This window comes from Bos taurus, chromosome X (genome assembly GCF_002263795.3).
Source record: "Bos taurus isolate L1 Dominette 01449 registration number 42190680 breed Hereford chromosome X, ARS-UCD2.0, whole genome shotgun sequence".
In the NCBI taxonomy this organism is placed as follows: Eukaryota; Metazoa; Chordata; class Mammalia; order Artiodactyla; family Bovidae; genus Bos; species Bos taurus.
The window spans coordinates 8,811,271-8,827,417 of NC_037357.1; the positions used below are offsets into that span (position 1 = coordinate 8,811,271).

General features: G+C 39.7%; 1 protein-coding gene across 6 annotated transcripts in view; it reads right to left on the reverse strand.

Annotated features, from left to right (window-relative positions):
* Window positions 1–16,147, reverse strand: part of TENM1 (teneurin transmembrane protein 1) — a 916,085-nt gene that overhangs the window by 151,025 nt on the left and 748,913 nt on the right. For all 6 annotated transcript variants that reach the window (XM_005227449.5, XM_059883262.1, XM_059883266.1 and 3 more), the window contains 2 exons: window positions 12,639–12,758; window positions 1,663–1,924 (listed from right to left, as the gene is read on the reverse strand). In XM_005227449.5, the coding sequence (XP_005227506.2) occupies window positions 1,663–1,924; window positions 12,639–12,758 (382 nt within the window). The remainder of the gene's footprint in view (window positions 1–1,662; window positions 1,925–12,638; window positions 12,759–16,147) is intronic.

Genomic DNA, 16,147 nt, shown 5'->3' on the forward strand with positions numbered 1-16,147 from the left:
ACTCTTTGTCCAGTTTTTCTTCCTCTATATTAGGTATTTGATATCAAAGCTGTCCACTGGCTCTGTCTTCTTAGATGCTGGCAGAAGCAGAACAGGATAGCATGACACTCACCACCTTGGTATTTCATTTCCATAAGGAATCATGCAATCCTAGAGCAGCTGGAAAACTTTTCTTTTGAAGAAGACCCATGCTTCCTAATGACATTGTGAAAGGACTGGTGTAGAAGTCCAAAGTACTCATTAAATACTATATAGTTTTTTTCTTCCTTTCCACAGGAAAACAATGGAAAAGACAAGAGTGCCGACTCTTCAGACTCTTCTGTGTATATTATTTTTTGTCAGCCTTTCCTGAGGGCTTTGCTAACAGCTGTTGGGGATGTTGTAAGGGAAGAAAAACCAATTCAATCTTTGACTGTCCATTTACCTCTTCTTGAGTATACTTGAATTCTGGGTCTGATTTATGAGTTCATTTTGGTGGACATTAAACTATCATTATAATATTAACATTAAACTATCATTAAAATATTTCTGTAATACAGTAAGAAAATTGTACTGTGTTTGTTTGAATGACTTAGAATTGAAATGAAAATACTGAATGCTCAATAAAGAAAAACCCTTAGGAGTCCTAAAATATGAGGCTTCAAAAATATGTCCTCTCTGACTATAAAGCTTGAACACATAAAAAGCCAAGTTTCAGACAAAATGTATAGACTTGACAACCACCTTTACTAAAACATAGCTAAACAAGAGGAGATGTCACGACTTCTAAGAACAATGACAACAGACATAAACTAGACAGTGGAAGGAAACTCGATTTCTTAAGGAGTTAAATTTCAGAACCGTAAATGGTCCCACCTCATTGATTATACTGTTATCACTACGGAGCCAGTGAGCTTTGTTCTTTTGAGCACAGTGTTCATCAGGTCAAGGTTTGGGTTCTAATCCTCATGATAGCTAGTTCATCTTGCTTTTGTTCCACGGCCAGAGATGCAGCATTATAGCCCTGGCCAATCACCTTGCAAATGTGTGCCAGAGAGATTACATTTGAAAGCTTCTCTTGAAAAATGAAGGGCAGCACATTACAGGGCTGGCAGGAGTACCAGGAAAAGGAAGCTAGTCATTATGGACTGTTGACTACCCCATGGATACAGCAAGTCCCCTACATACAAATGAGTTCTATTCCGAGAGTGTATTCATAAGTCCAATTTGTTCCTAAGTCCATCAAAGTTAGTGGAGGTACCCAATAACACAATCAACTATATAGTACTGTAATGTAATAGGTTTATATTTTTCACACAAATAATATATAAAAATACAAAAAATAAAACTTTTTATGGGAGGTTCAAGAGGGAGGGGACATATGTATACCTATGGCTGATTCATGTTGATGTATGACAGAAACCAACACAACATTGTAAAGCAATGATCCTCCAATTAAAAATAAATTAAAAAATGCAATTTAAAAGTTAAAAAAGTTTTAAATCTTACAGTACACGACACAAAAGCACAAGAACTTGTAAAGGATGTGACAATATATGCCAGACATGTGAACTAACTTATGTGAACACATGTTCGTCTCTTTGAAAGGTTGCAAGTTGAAGATTCGTATGTTGGAGACTTACTGTACTATGACTTTTGTAATTTCAAGGTCCATGTACCCACCTGCAGCTCAGGAACAATAGTTCCCCTCTCTGGACAGGATCCTCCAAATGATGTGAGTGGTGAGGGAAGCACAATAGGGTTTGGGCTGATAAAGTTGGAGATATCGCAGGATGGTGGGTCTGACATAACTCTCTGCATGGTCACTTTCTCCACTACAATGAACTGGTTCCAAGGCAACCAGAGTGTCCTCTTCTCAGGTAGAAAAGGTGACCGGTCAAAGATTAAGACAACAGAGATACCACCGATGGCTACAAGGTCAAAGCTGAGAAGGAAAAGCAGAAAGTTTCAATTAAAATAAAATAACAGTTTAAAAAAATAGGCAGTTTGAGTGCCCTTTCTTTCTTTGGGGATGCAAGTATATCCATTTGTCTTCTCTATTTTATTCCTTCTATTCCATCTAACCACATATTCATTCCATGGAGACTTCTTTTCACTATCCAGTAGATTTCCAAGAAAAAATTCCATATCACCCGTTGCTATTCGCCCAGGATTTTTAAACCAATTTTAATGCTGTCTTAAACAAAATCACTGCATGTATTTCTTCAGTCAAATCAAACATCCTTGTTCCTCCCTGTGCTAGAGAGAATGGAAAGATGACCACTGAACATTCATCAACATTTTAATATGCTGCATTATTCTTTTTCAAAATCCCTGTAATGTAACTCAATAAAAGTAAGGAGCCAAAGGTTAAATACCTTGTTCATGGTCACAAACAGTGTCAGAAACCTGATGGTGTCTTTGAGATGGCATTTGAAGAAAGACACCAGCTGAGGAAATTTGTTCAGTGAAATTGGCTTGAACAAGACCATCTGGCTGAACCCTCCACATCTGGCTACCCCCTGGCTTGATTCTATTTGAACTCTAGATATAGAATTTTCTGGTTTTCTCTAGAATGCCTCTTCATTTCTTGTTGTAAGGAAGTCTGTAATGGACCCTGTCCATCTCCACTGACAACTCCTTCCATATTATTTGACAAAACAAGACTACCTCTTCTGTAAGTCCACCTCTTAATGTGGTCTCTGAAATGACTCTTGAGTTGGAGCACAAAAGACTCAGAGTTCAGTTCATTATGTACTAGATGGCTCTACCTTCCTGCTCTTTTATGTATAATGATGTCTTTGAGATAATGCATTTTTCATTATATCATTATATCTTTAAAAGGTGCGCTCATCTTCTCCTGTGAGAGCACCTAAATTGCAAGTAGCTGCTGAAGAAACCTTTGACAGGAGGATGTTGGAACCCACCAAAACAAGATACGCCATGTCCAAGGACAAAGGAGGAGCTGCAACGAGACAGTAGGAGGGTGCGATCACACTAAAATCAAATCCCATACCTGCCAGGTGGGCGACCCATAAACTGGAGAACGATAATACCAAAGAAGTTCTCCCATTGTTGTGAAGGTTCTGGGCCTCACATCAGACTTCCCAACCTGTGGATTTGGCAAAGGGAGTGGGAATCCCCTGGGAATCTGACTTTGAAGGACAGTGGGATTTGATTATAAGACTTCCACGGGACTGGGGAAACAGAGACTCTTGGAGGGCACAAACAAACCCTGTGCACAGAAAGACCCAGGGAAAGGAGCAGCGATCCCACAGGAGACTGAGCCAGACCTGCCTGTGAGTGTTTGGGGGTCTCCTGCGGAGGCATGGGTCAGCAGTGGCCTGATGTGGGGACAGAGGCACTGCAGCAGCAGTCCTGGGAGGCACGTGTTGGCACAAGTCCTTTTGGAGGTCACCTCAGGCCAAACAACTAACAAGGATGGAGCACAGCTCTACCCAATAGCAGAAAATTGGATTAAAGGTTTACTGAGCATGGCCCTGCCCACCAGAGCAAGACCCAGTTTTCCCCACGGCCACAGCCGATCCCTCCCATCACAAAGCTTGTGCAAGCCTCTTATTCTCATCCATCAGAGGGCAGACAGAAGAAGCAAGAACTACAATCCCACAGCCTACAGAACGAAAACTACAATCACAGAAAGTTATCCAAATGATCACATGAATCAGAGCCTTGTGTAACTCAGTGAAGCTATGAGCCATGCCATGCAGGTCCACTCAAGGCAGACAGGTAATGGTGGAGAGTTCTGACAGAATGTGGCCCACTAGAAAAGGGAATGGTGAACCACTCCAGCATTCTTGCCTCAAGACACCCATGAACAGTATGAAAAGGCAAGAAGATATGACACCAGGAGATGAGCTCACCAGGTCAGTAGGTATCCAACATGCTAGTGGGAAAGAGCAGAGAAATAGCTCCAGAAAGAATGAAGAGGCAGGGCCAAAATGGAAATGATGCTCAGTTGTGGATGTGTATGGTGGTGAAAGTAAAGTCCGATGTTGTAAAGAACAATACTGCATAGGAATCAAGGTAAATTGGACGTGGTCAAGCAGGCGATGTGAACATCGACATTTTAGGAATCAGTGAACTAAAATGGGCAGGAATGGGCGAATTTAATTCAGATGATGATTATATCTGATACTGTGGGCAAGAAGCTATTAGAAGAAATGGAGTAGCCCTCATAGTCAACAAAAGAGTCTGAAATGCAGTACTTGGATGCAGTCTCAAAAATGACAGAATGAACTTGGTTCATTTCCAAGGTAAACCATTCGATACCACAGTAATCCAAGTCTCTGTAGCAACAACTAATGTTGAAGAAGCTAAAGTTGAATGGTTCTGTGAAGACCTACAAGACATTCTAGAACTAACACCAAAAAAAAAAAAAATGTCTTTTTCATCATAGGGGATTAGAATGCAAAAGCTGGAAGTCAAGAGATACCGGGAGTAACAGGCAAATTTGGCCTTGTAGTACAAAATGAAGCAGGGCAAAGGCTAACAAAGTTCTGCCAAGAGAAAGCACTGGTCATAGCAAACACCCTCTTCCAACAACACAAGAGACAACTCTACACATGGACATCGCCAGATGGTCAATACTGAAATCAGATTAATTATATTTTTTGCAGCTGAAGATGGAGAAGGTCTATATAGTTAGCGAAAACAAGACCTGGAGCTGATTGTGGCTGAGATCATCAGCTCCTTATTGCAAAATTCTGGTTTAAATTGAACAAAGTAGGGAAAACTACTAGACCATTCAGGTATGACCTAAATGAAATTCCTTATGATAATTCAGTGGAGATGATGAATACATTCAAAGGATTAGATCTGGTAGACAGAGTGCCTGAAGAACTACGGACAGAGGTTTATAACACTGTATAGGAGGTGGTAACCAAAACCACTCCAAAGAAAAAGAAATGCAAAAAGGTAAAATGGTTGTCTGAGGATGTCTTACAAATAGCTGAGAAAAGAAGTGAAAGGCAAAGGAGAAAGGGAAAGAGATACCCAACTGAATGCAGAGTTCCAAAGTACAGCAAGGAGAGATAAGAAAACCTTCTTAAGTGAACAATGAAAGAAATAGAGGAAAACAATAGAAATGGGAAAAATTAGAAATTGCTTCAGGAAATTGGAGCTACCAAGGGAATATTTCATGGAAGGATGGGCACAATAAAGGACAGAAATGGTATGGATCTAACAGAAGCAGAAGATATGAAGAAGAGGTGGCAAGAATACACAGAAGAACTGTATAAAAAAGGACTTAATGACCTGCATAACCACCATGGTGTGATCACTCACCTAGAGCCGGACATCCTGGAATGTGAAGTCAAGTGGGCCTTAGGAAGCATCACTATGAACAAGGCTAGTGGAGGTGATGGAATTCCAGTTGAGCTATTTCAAATCCTAAAAGATGATGCTGTGCAAGTGTGGCACTCAATATGCCAGCAAATTTGGAAAACTCAGCAGTGGCCACAGGACTGGAAAAGGTCAGTTTTCATTGCAATCCCAAAGAAGGGCAGTGCCAAAAAACATACAAACTATCACCCAGTTTCGCTCATTTCACATGCTAGCAAGGTAATGCTCAAAATCCTTCAAGCTATGCTTCAGCACTATATGAACTGAGAACTTCCAGATGTTCAAGCTGTATTTAGAAAGGCAGAGGAAGCAGAGATCAAATTGCAAATATTCACTGGATCTTAGAGAAAGCAAGGGTATTCCAGAAAAACATCTACTTCTGCTTCATTGACTACATTAAGCCTTTGACTGTGTGGATCATAATAAACTGTGGAAAATTCTTAGAGAGGTGGGAATACCAGACCACCTGACTGATCTCCTGAGAGACCTGTATATAGGTCAAGAAGCAACAGTAAGAACTGGAAATTGAACAATGGACTGGTTCAAAATTGGGAAAGGAGTGCATCAAGGCTGTATATTGTTTCTTTGCTTATTTATCTTCTATGCAGAGTACATCATATGAAATGCTGAGTTGGATGAATCACAAGATGGAATCAAGACTGCCAAGAGAAATACCAATAACCTCAGATATGCAGATGATACCACTCTAATGGTAAAAAGTGAAGAGGAACTAAAGAGCCTCTTGAAAAGGGTTAAAGAGGAGAGTGAAAAAGCTGGCTTAAAACTCAACATTCAGAAAACACAGATCATGGCATCTGGTCCCATCACTTCATGGCAAATGGGAAAAAAATGGAAACAGTAGAAGATTTTCTTTTCTTGGGTTCCCAAATCACTGCAGATGGTGACTGCAGCCATGAAATTAAAAGATGCTTGCTCCTTGGAAGAAAAGCTATGACAAACCTAGACTGTGTTAAAAAGCAGAGACATCACTTTGCTGACAAAGGTCTCTATAGTCAAAGCTATGGTCTTTCCAGTAGTCATGTACAGATGTGAGAGTTGGACCATAAAGAAGGCTGAGCACCAAAGAACTGATGCTTTCAAACTGTGGTGCTGGAGCAGTCTCTTGAGAGTCCCTTGGACAGCAAGATCAAACCAGTCAATCCTAAAGGAAATCAACCCTGAACATTTATTGGAAGGAATGATGCTGAAGCTGAAGTGCCAATACTTTGGCCACCTGATGCAAACAGCAGACTCATTGGAAAAGATCTTGATGCTTGGAAAGGTGGAGGGCAGGAGGAGAAGGGGGCAACAGAGGATGAGATGGTTGGATGCCACCACTGACTCCACAGACATGAGTTTGAGCAAACTCTGGGAGATAGTGAAAGACAGGGAAGCTGGTATGCTGCCTGGCATGCTGCAGTCCATTGGGTTGCAAAGAGTAGGACACAATTTATGGAGTGAACAACAACATATTTTTAAAATGAATAAAGGGCAATGGGATTCTCCTTAATATTCAAAGCAACTTACATCCACAGGAGAGAGATATAAGCAATTCTTTGTGTTAAAAAAAAAAAAAAGAACTTTCTTAAAACACTTTTCAATGGTAAAATGCCCTGATAGGGAATCAGACTTAATTATGCATATCTCACCACTCCCTTCATATGACATTTATTGTATTTATTATAGTATTACCAATTGTGTCCTGTTGCAGAAGTCTTTCAGATAAAGATAAGTGGACAGTAAAAAAGGATAGCTAATACTGTATTTTTTATTGTTGCTTTTTCAGTCAAGTTGCTGTAATATTAAGGCAGTTTCCAAAAAGAGGATTTGAAGAACTGCATTTGCTATAGAAAGTAATCTAGGTTTGAGCTAAAAAAAGAAAACCCCAAATGGTTTATGGTTTAAGACAGGCTGAATTCATGATAATACAGGAGCACTTTAAGGCAAGCATAGTAGGGGAAAATCCTACATTACTTGGCAAGAGATCTTTTCTCTGGTTCACATTCTACATTGATTTAAGTGTGTTCTTGGGCAAGTTTATTTGCTTCACCCAAGCCTCAGCTCTTGACTCCTTAAAATTGAACTGCTGATTTATTTGAAAACAAAAACAAATGCAAACACAAAAGCAAAATAAGCTATCCAAACAAGAACATATATACCTGAGAATTATTCTCTACTTCTAGAAAGACAAGGTAGAGAGGGCAGGCTTCTTATTTTGTAGAAAGAATGTGGTTTTGGCTTCATACACACCTGGGGTTGTATCCTGGCTCTGCCATGTTAACTTTGTGTCTTTGGGCTAATTATTTAAACTTCATGAGCTTCAGTTTCCTCCTGAGTAAAATGGGATTAATATGGTCTACCACTCAGCTACTACTGCAAGTGAGCAAATGAGATAAAGACTTAAGGGCCAAGCATATGGTAGGGACTTAACAAATATTAACTTTCTTCTCAAATCAGATCCATTGCCCTATTAAATTTACAGATGTCTTCTCTTGTTCAAATGAACTCGAGGCCAGTTTTTTTTAATGATCTTTATAAGCAGATACTGATTTTTAAGCTTTCCTGGTAACTGCCCCTAGGCGTCCTGTGTTGGGTTAGTTTGATGTGTCAATTTGGTTGGGCTCTAGTACCCAGTTATTTAATCAAACACTTAGGCGTTGTTGTGAAGGTATATTGTACATGTGGTTAATATCTACAATAAGCTGACTTTAAGTAAAGAGGATTACCCTTGATAATGTGGAAGGGCCTCATCCAATTAGTTGAAAGAGCAAAACTAAATTTTCTCTGAGGAAGAAGGAATTCTGCCTCAAGACTGTAGAGTAGCATCTACTCCTTGCCAAGAGATTCCAGTTTTCTAGTGTATCCTACAGAGAAGGAAATGGCAACCCACTCCAGTGTTCTTGCCTGGAGAATCCCAGGGACAGAGAAGCCTGGTGGGCTGCTGTCTATGGGGTCGCACAGAGTCGGACACGACTGAAGCGACTTAGCAGCAGCAGTGTATCCTACAATTTTTGGACTTGCCAATCCCCACAATCACATTGCAATTTCTCGAAACTCTCTCTCTTCCTCTCCCTATATGCAGCTAACCCTTGAAAAACGTGGGGGTTAGGCTCTCCCCAGGCACAGCTGAAAATTCACTTATAACTTTACAGTTGGCCCTCCATATCTGAAGTTTCACATTCATGGATTCAACCAACTGCAAATCACGTAGTATGATAATACGTATGTATTGAAAAAAAATCTGTATATGGACCCAAGAAGGTCAAACCCATGTTGTTCAAGGACCAACTGAATTGTGTATATATGTGTGTGTGTATATATGTGTGTATATATATATGTGTGTGTGTGTGTGTGTGTGTGTGTGTGTGTGTGTGTATACACTTGAACTGTGGGGCTGGAGAAGAGTTTTGAGAGTCCTTTGGACTGCAAGGAAATCAAACCAGTCCATCCTAAAAAAAATCAACCCTGAATATTTATTGGAAAGACTGATGCTGAAGCTCTAATACTTTGGCCACCTGATGCGAAGAGCCAACTTGTTGGAAAAGACCCTGATGCTGGGAAAGATTGAAAGCAAAAGGAGAAGGGGGTGGCAGAGGCTGAGATGGTTAGATAGCATCACTGATGCAATGGATGTGAATTTGAGCAAACTCTGGGAGAGAGTGGAGGACAGAGGAGCCTGGAGTGCTGTAGTTTATGGGGTTGCAAAGAGTTGGACACAACTTAGTGACTGAATGACAACAAATGTATATATGTACATATATGCATGTTTATGTACATGTGTATATATGCACACACAGAGGTTCTGTTTCTCCTCTTCCCATCTAATCACTGTCTATAGCTAACACTATTGCAAGACCCAGTAGAATGCTCTGTGAATAATTAATTGCTTTGGGGTTCCCCCATCACAAATGGTCTCCATTGGCATGGGACATTAAGAACAAGTTATAAAATCACGTGACAGTGAGCATAAAACACCGAAGGGAAAGGACATATTTGTTTGGAGATTGTTGTCAATCTACAATAAGACTAGTCCTATCCATAGGTAGAAGACTATTGTAGCCTATGTAAGATGCTTATGTCTGTCTTACGGTATCCAAAAATGAACAAACTCTTACCTTGAGGGGAATCAGAGGAAACCCTTTCTTCATCTTCCAAAGTCTTCCAAACAAAGTTCTCAAGACCTTTAATGCTCCCAAGAATCTTATAAGAATGTCACCTCTTCACCTATTTTGTTTATCACTGGCTGAACTATTTATCTGAGCACCTGTTATGTATCTAAGTTGAGTGTGACAAATCACAGAAGATAAGAGCCAGGTTCCTTGGGTTCAACTTTTGGCTCTGTCCTTATTAGCTGTGTTAATTTGGATAAGTTTCCTCCTCTGCCAAATGGGGAGGATGATAATAATGATTCCTGTCTCATGAAGCTGTTGTGAAGATGAAATCGAATAACATGTATGACAAAGAATACAGTAGATACTGGTACATATTCATCTTTCCTTTAGAATTGCTGCTTTTTTATTTTCTGCTACTCTGACCTTTCCTAATATGCATAGGAGAGCTCTTCTTACTTTTAGAGACACCCATCTTCCACTCCTATCCTTCCTTCTGCGTCACTTTGTTCCTATGACCTGGACTTTTCCTATTTCCTAGGAAAAAGTTGTTAATTAGTTCTACAGTCCCCACAACACATCTGCATGTAACAGGGACTTTAGAAGAGTCAGTAATATTAACCCAAAGCAGTGATACCATTGGTGGGAACAACAGGCACAGTGGCAGACAGGTGAGATTGACATGTGGAGGCAGAAAGCCAGAACTTTTCAGCACCTTGCATATCACAGACCGTCTACTAGGTAACTAAATGCTAACCTCAACCTTTCTATAATCCTTTTGCCCTCAGGTATACAGATGGTTCTTGAGTTACAAGGGTTTGACTGTTTCAACTTGATGATGGTGAAAAAGCAATATGCATTCAGCAGAAACATATTTTGATCTTTTCCTGGGCTAGCGATATGGGATAGAAATTCTCTTTTGATGCTGGGCAGTGCTGTGAGCTGCAGCTCTGCTGGTCACATGATTTTGAGGGTAAATAACCATTTGCTTACAACTCTTCTGTACCCACACAACCAGTCTGTTTTTCACTTTCACTGACATATTCAATCAATTACATGAAATATTCAACACTTTATTCTAACAGGCTTCATGTTACATAAATATTGCCCAACTGTAAGCTAATCGAAATGTTCTGAGCACATTTAAGGAAGGCTAGGCTAAGCTGTGATGTTCAGTAAGTTAGGTGTATTAAATGCATTTTCAACTTAAAATACTTTCAACTTATGATGGGTTTATTGGATGTAAGCCCATCACAAATTGAGGAAGAGCTGTAGTTTCCCTATGATAGTCTACTTTTGAAATGTATATAACTCAATCTGAGGTAGCAACCAGCAGAGACACCTAAGTGGAAACTCTCATCACTCTGTCACTTTATGTCCAAGAGACGACAGTGGGACAGTCTGGTTGGCATTTGGGGCACATATTTTGAGTGTTTACACCCTTATTGGAGCCTGAGGGAAGAGTTACTGCCAGAGGGGACTCTGACTAGAATCTGCCATCTATATAAACCTAGTTCTCACAGTGAGCTCGGAGGAGGATGGTCCTGGAATTTTACTTAAGACTAAAACCACAAAAATAACAACACAAATGGTCCCTCTTTAACGCTTTCTGTAAACTGGAAACAAATTTATAGTCTTTTTAGATATCACATTTCTTTTAGGTTCTTTTCTGAATATCAAATAATTCACTGAAACCTTTAGATACTAGCTAAAAAATTGAGGCCCCATCATTTTCCATGGGAAGACAAATGTCCCTGAAGGCATATTCTATTTAAAGAAATAATCTTCATTTCTAAATTTCTGGTACGTGGTTGAAATGCTGGCGAGGGAGAGACCAACTTTGTATACCAGCTACTGGTACATGAACTACCAAAATTCCATCATTCAATCTAACTGAGAGAAAAGTCCATTTGAATTAGTATAGAGCTCTGATTATAGAATATTTGAATGGAAATATAGTTTTATATTGCATATATATGTATGTGTGTGTGTGTATATATACACACACACACACAGACACATACATATTCAGACTAGCTGCTCCCAGAGTAGTTCTGCTGAGCTCGTTATAATGAATAGATGGCTCATTAATAATTAGCAATACAATTTACATCCAAATCATTCATATAATTTCCTAAAGTCTTAAAAACAATTTTTCTTAAGTAGGTTAAAACTCTTCCTTACAATTTCTCTAACTATTTCTATAAGCCTTTTCTTGAGAGGCAGTTGAAAAAATAAAGTCAGCATAGCCCACGTTGAACCATTAACAATTCTGAAGTGGTTAGGACTAAAAATAAGGTTTGATTTTATCTCTTGAAATGAGATAGTCTCTTATACTGTGATAAAGCTTCAAGGCAACAGGTCTCTTTATGTGAGTACTGAACGACTTGTTATGAGTAGGGCATTTTAAGGGTAGCCACCTGGAGACTAGGGTACCTCAAAGCCATCATTACAGTGTTCCTGAGAATCATAAATAGGTACCTTTAAGCTGGACACATGGGCCTATCGACGAATATTCTGAATAAATGTCTACCTAAATGATGGCAACAAAAATGTTTTTTGTGAGCAAATCCTTTTCCAGGAGGAGAAGATTTAACTAGTGGTCTTGCTTCCCAGGTCTCAGAGAACCTGGGGAAGCCCTTAGAGAGAAGCTTGCTGATTGGTGCTTAAGGTTAATCACTATGGTTACATGGACATCAAGGGGGAATTGATTAAGCTGCCTGTGCTCATTGATCCAGTACAGCCACTAGTAAACTAGACAGGACACATTTAAAAAAAAAAATGTCTTAATGCAGTTGAATTGTATACCTTTGGCAGAAACCTTTTGGACAGCTTTATTTCAGAACTATATTGAGACTATCATGAAAGAACAGCCCACATGTACAATACTTTATTATCTGCATCATCTCACTGGATTTTGAAGCTGGATTTATAAATGGAACTAGATGAAGGCTAGAAAACTTTCCAAATAGCTAGGGTTTCAAGAAGACTTGAGAGTAATAGTGCAGGTTTAGAAGAGAAATTTGGTTTGATTTAGATGGGGAATAGAGGAGATAACACCAATGACTTTTTAGATGCAGCTTGAAGGAAGATAGGCTAATGAAGCCTGCATCATTTGAACGCTGGTTTGACTAATGGCTAGAAGTCAGTATTGGCCCCTCACAGTGATCAGAAACAACGTTGACCTACCTTCCATCTTGCCGGCTGATGGTAAATCCATAATCACTGTGGTGCAAGAAACTAACATTCACCCCTACTAGAGGGGTTCCATCCACAGCCACCACTTGGCCTCGGATCACACAAGCACGCCTGCAACACAAGATGAAAGACGAATATAAAAGCATCCTGAAACTAGATTCTAGAAGCCAAGCTGGAGAAACTACAGAAAACACAGTTAAGCATAACAAAGAAAACAGTAATTTCACCAATGGGTAGTCACTTCTAATAACATTTTGGTGAGTGTGTGCATATCTTTTTTACCGATATAAATTGGGATTATACTCAGCATAGTTCTGAATCCTGATATTTTAATGTTGGTAGTATATTATTAGGGCTTCCCGGGTAGCTCAGCTGGTAAAGAAATCTGCCTTTACCAGGAGATACACCTTTACAATGCAGGAGACTCCAGTTCGATTCCTGGGTTGGGAAGATCTTCTGGAGAAAGGATAGGTAACCCAACCCAATATTCTTGGGCTTCCCTGGTGGCTCAGATGGTAAAGAATCACCTGCAATGCAGGAGACTTGGGCTTGATCTCTGGGTTGGGAAAATCTCCTGGAGGAGGGCATGGCAATCCACTCCATTACTCTTGCCTGGAGAATCCCCATGGATAGAGGAGCCTGGTGGGCTACAGTCCATAGAGTCACAATGAGTCGGACACAACTCAGCGACTAAACGTAGCCCATGGTATATTATGAACTTTGTCCAATATAATTAGAAATTCCTTAATATATCATTTTGTTATTATATAATATAGCCCTAAAACAGTATTTCTTGTTTAATACAGCCCCTATTTTGGGATATTTAGTTCTTATTTTTTCTACATCGAATTTCTTATTATTTCCTTGGGAGGTAGTCCTAGTTGTGGAAAGATACTTTTCTCTTATTAAAATTAATAAAAACTAAAATTAGTTAATACCTAAATACACTGTAGATATGATTAAAGTCCCTGCTGACCACCCTGCTCCTGTTGTTCCTAGTCTTTTCCACAGAGGCAATCATCAGTAACATTGTGTTGAGTGCATTTTCTATGTATTTATATACATAGGTGTGAACTCTGGGAGTTGGTGATGGACAGGGAGGCCTGGCCTGCTGCGATTCATGGGGTCGCAAAGAGTCGGACACGACTGAGAGACTGATCTGATCTGAACATTTTTTAGGCCCTAAATACATATTGCCAAATTGTTTTTATTGGAAAAAGAATTAACAAAGCAGACTTAGTTGGATGAATTTTAACAGTTAAAGTTGGCAAAAGAGACATGGTCCCTGGTGATATATGGACCCTGTTTCTCTGACCTGAGTGAAATGAAATATTTCAGATTTTCCCTTTAAACAAATGAGTTTCATCCTTGCCAAATGGGGGACTCCATTAGACTAGCCCTTAATAGTGCTGGCCCCCAGGGACCCAGTCCACTAAAACAAGTAGACTTTCAGGTCTAGCCTGGCCAACAAGTTGTAACAAAGTTTAGGAGCTTGGGAGTTAAGAAGAGGGCTCATGGGCAACCCACAAGCATGGAGTATTCACTTCTCTGTCATTACCATGGCAGTGGGGAGGAAGAAGTCTCTAGAATGTGCATTTTATAGCTGGAGCTAGTAGGGTTGAAGAAGGTTGGGCAAGAGCAATGACTTTTCCTAGGGCATCAATGTAATTTTTTTTTTTTTTTTCACAAAGCGAAATTCAGGGTATCCAGGCAAGCTCAATCTTGGATTAAAAGGAGCCATGTTATTTGGGCAAACATGACTTTTCCAAAGTAATCATAGTAATTTCACCCTGGCATTATATATTCTTTGAATCATCAAGTCATGAGGAGGGAAGTGGGAGGGGGGTTCAGGATGGGGAACACGTGTACACCTGTGGCAGATTCATGTTGATGTATGGCAAAACCAATACAATATTGTAATTAGCCTCCAATTAAAATAAATTAATTTATATTAAAAAAAAAAAAAAGCTCTCGGCCACAAAAGCTCATTCAAGAGAGAGAGAAAAAAGTACCCCGAGAAAGCAAAAGACAGTTACCAGCCAAAGCTTGGGTTATATGTTAGAGCCAATAAACATCACTACTAAAATATTGCAATCAGAGGAACTGGGATAGAAGTTATACTAATAGGATGTTTCCTGCATCATCTAAAGCCTTCCCCCAACACAAACTATAAGCCACTAAATATAGCACAAAGCTAAGCTGGGCTTCCCAGGTGGCTCAGTGGTAAAAAATCTGCCTGCCAATGCAGGAGATGCAGGTTTGATGCCTGGGTCGCGAAGATCCCCTGGAGGAGGGCATGGCAACCCACTCCAGTATTCTTGCCTGGGAAATACCATGGACAGAGGAGCCTGGTGTGCTACAGTCCATGGGGTTGCAAAGGAGTCAGACATGACTTAGCAACTAAACAACAACAACAAATTTAAGCTAGTATAATTGATGCTCTTAGTGCTTTTATTGAGCTCTTCAGGCCAACATTCCTAGTTCTGATATGAATCAGTGGCTTTCCTCTTACTAGTGAGCTGTCCGTCTTATGAATTCTATAAATAATGATTCTGAATGGCATGCAAATGGCACATTGGCACTTGCTTTGCCTTATCTGATTCCTCTAGTTCCTTTTTGTGGAGATTTTGAAATTTTGAGATCTTGAAATCCCATTTTTTTTCTAATAGAGAAGACATTTGAAAGGCACTGAATTCTGGATTTTGAATTAATTCTGACAGATCTGGTCCCTGTTTTTAAATCCAATGTAACAAGAAATGAAAAGAGAAGGATGTCTTTAGTTTTACACAGTAACCCTTTGAAAATCTTTACAAACCAAAATTTGACAAACTAGGTATAGATTAAGTAGAAACCAGCTGAGAAAATCTCCTGCAAACTACATATGGACTGGAGCCAGAGGGGTTGAGAACAGAGGGACATTTGGGAGGCCACCTCCATTTGAAAATCAGCACAGCATTGCCTCCTGAGCCTACATGCTGATAGCTTTTTGGAGAGTGTGATGGGGGTATTTATGAACTTGCCAAGGCTTTACCAGTTAGCAAGGTGGGCTTTTCAGCAATGATGCCTTCCTAGGTGGTTGCTGATTCCCTGTTGGCAAGACAATTCTACATTCGCTTATTTTATTTGTTCACATTAATCTATATAGTGTGTCTTCCCACAGCTGTACTAGGCTCAATTATTTTTGTTTTTATTTTGTCAAGTCTAGTTGACATTATTTGTCCATATTTTACGACAGACACAGGCCTGTCTCTTCTCTTTGCTGTTCTTTTATTTTCTATACAGCTTATATTTATGAAGGATCCAGGCTGGTGAGTGAAAGTCTCATAAAAGTTATCATTATCCTGTGCATTTCTCTTGTATTCCTCTCTTCCTTCATTCTGTATCTCATTCTGAGTAGACTTGTCTTTTGACTCCTCTGCTCTTTAATATTCCTCATATTTTATGAAGCACACGGATTTGTGTGATAATGACTCATCAAAGTCATCATTATTCCAGACATT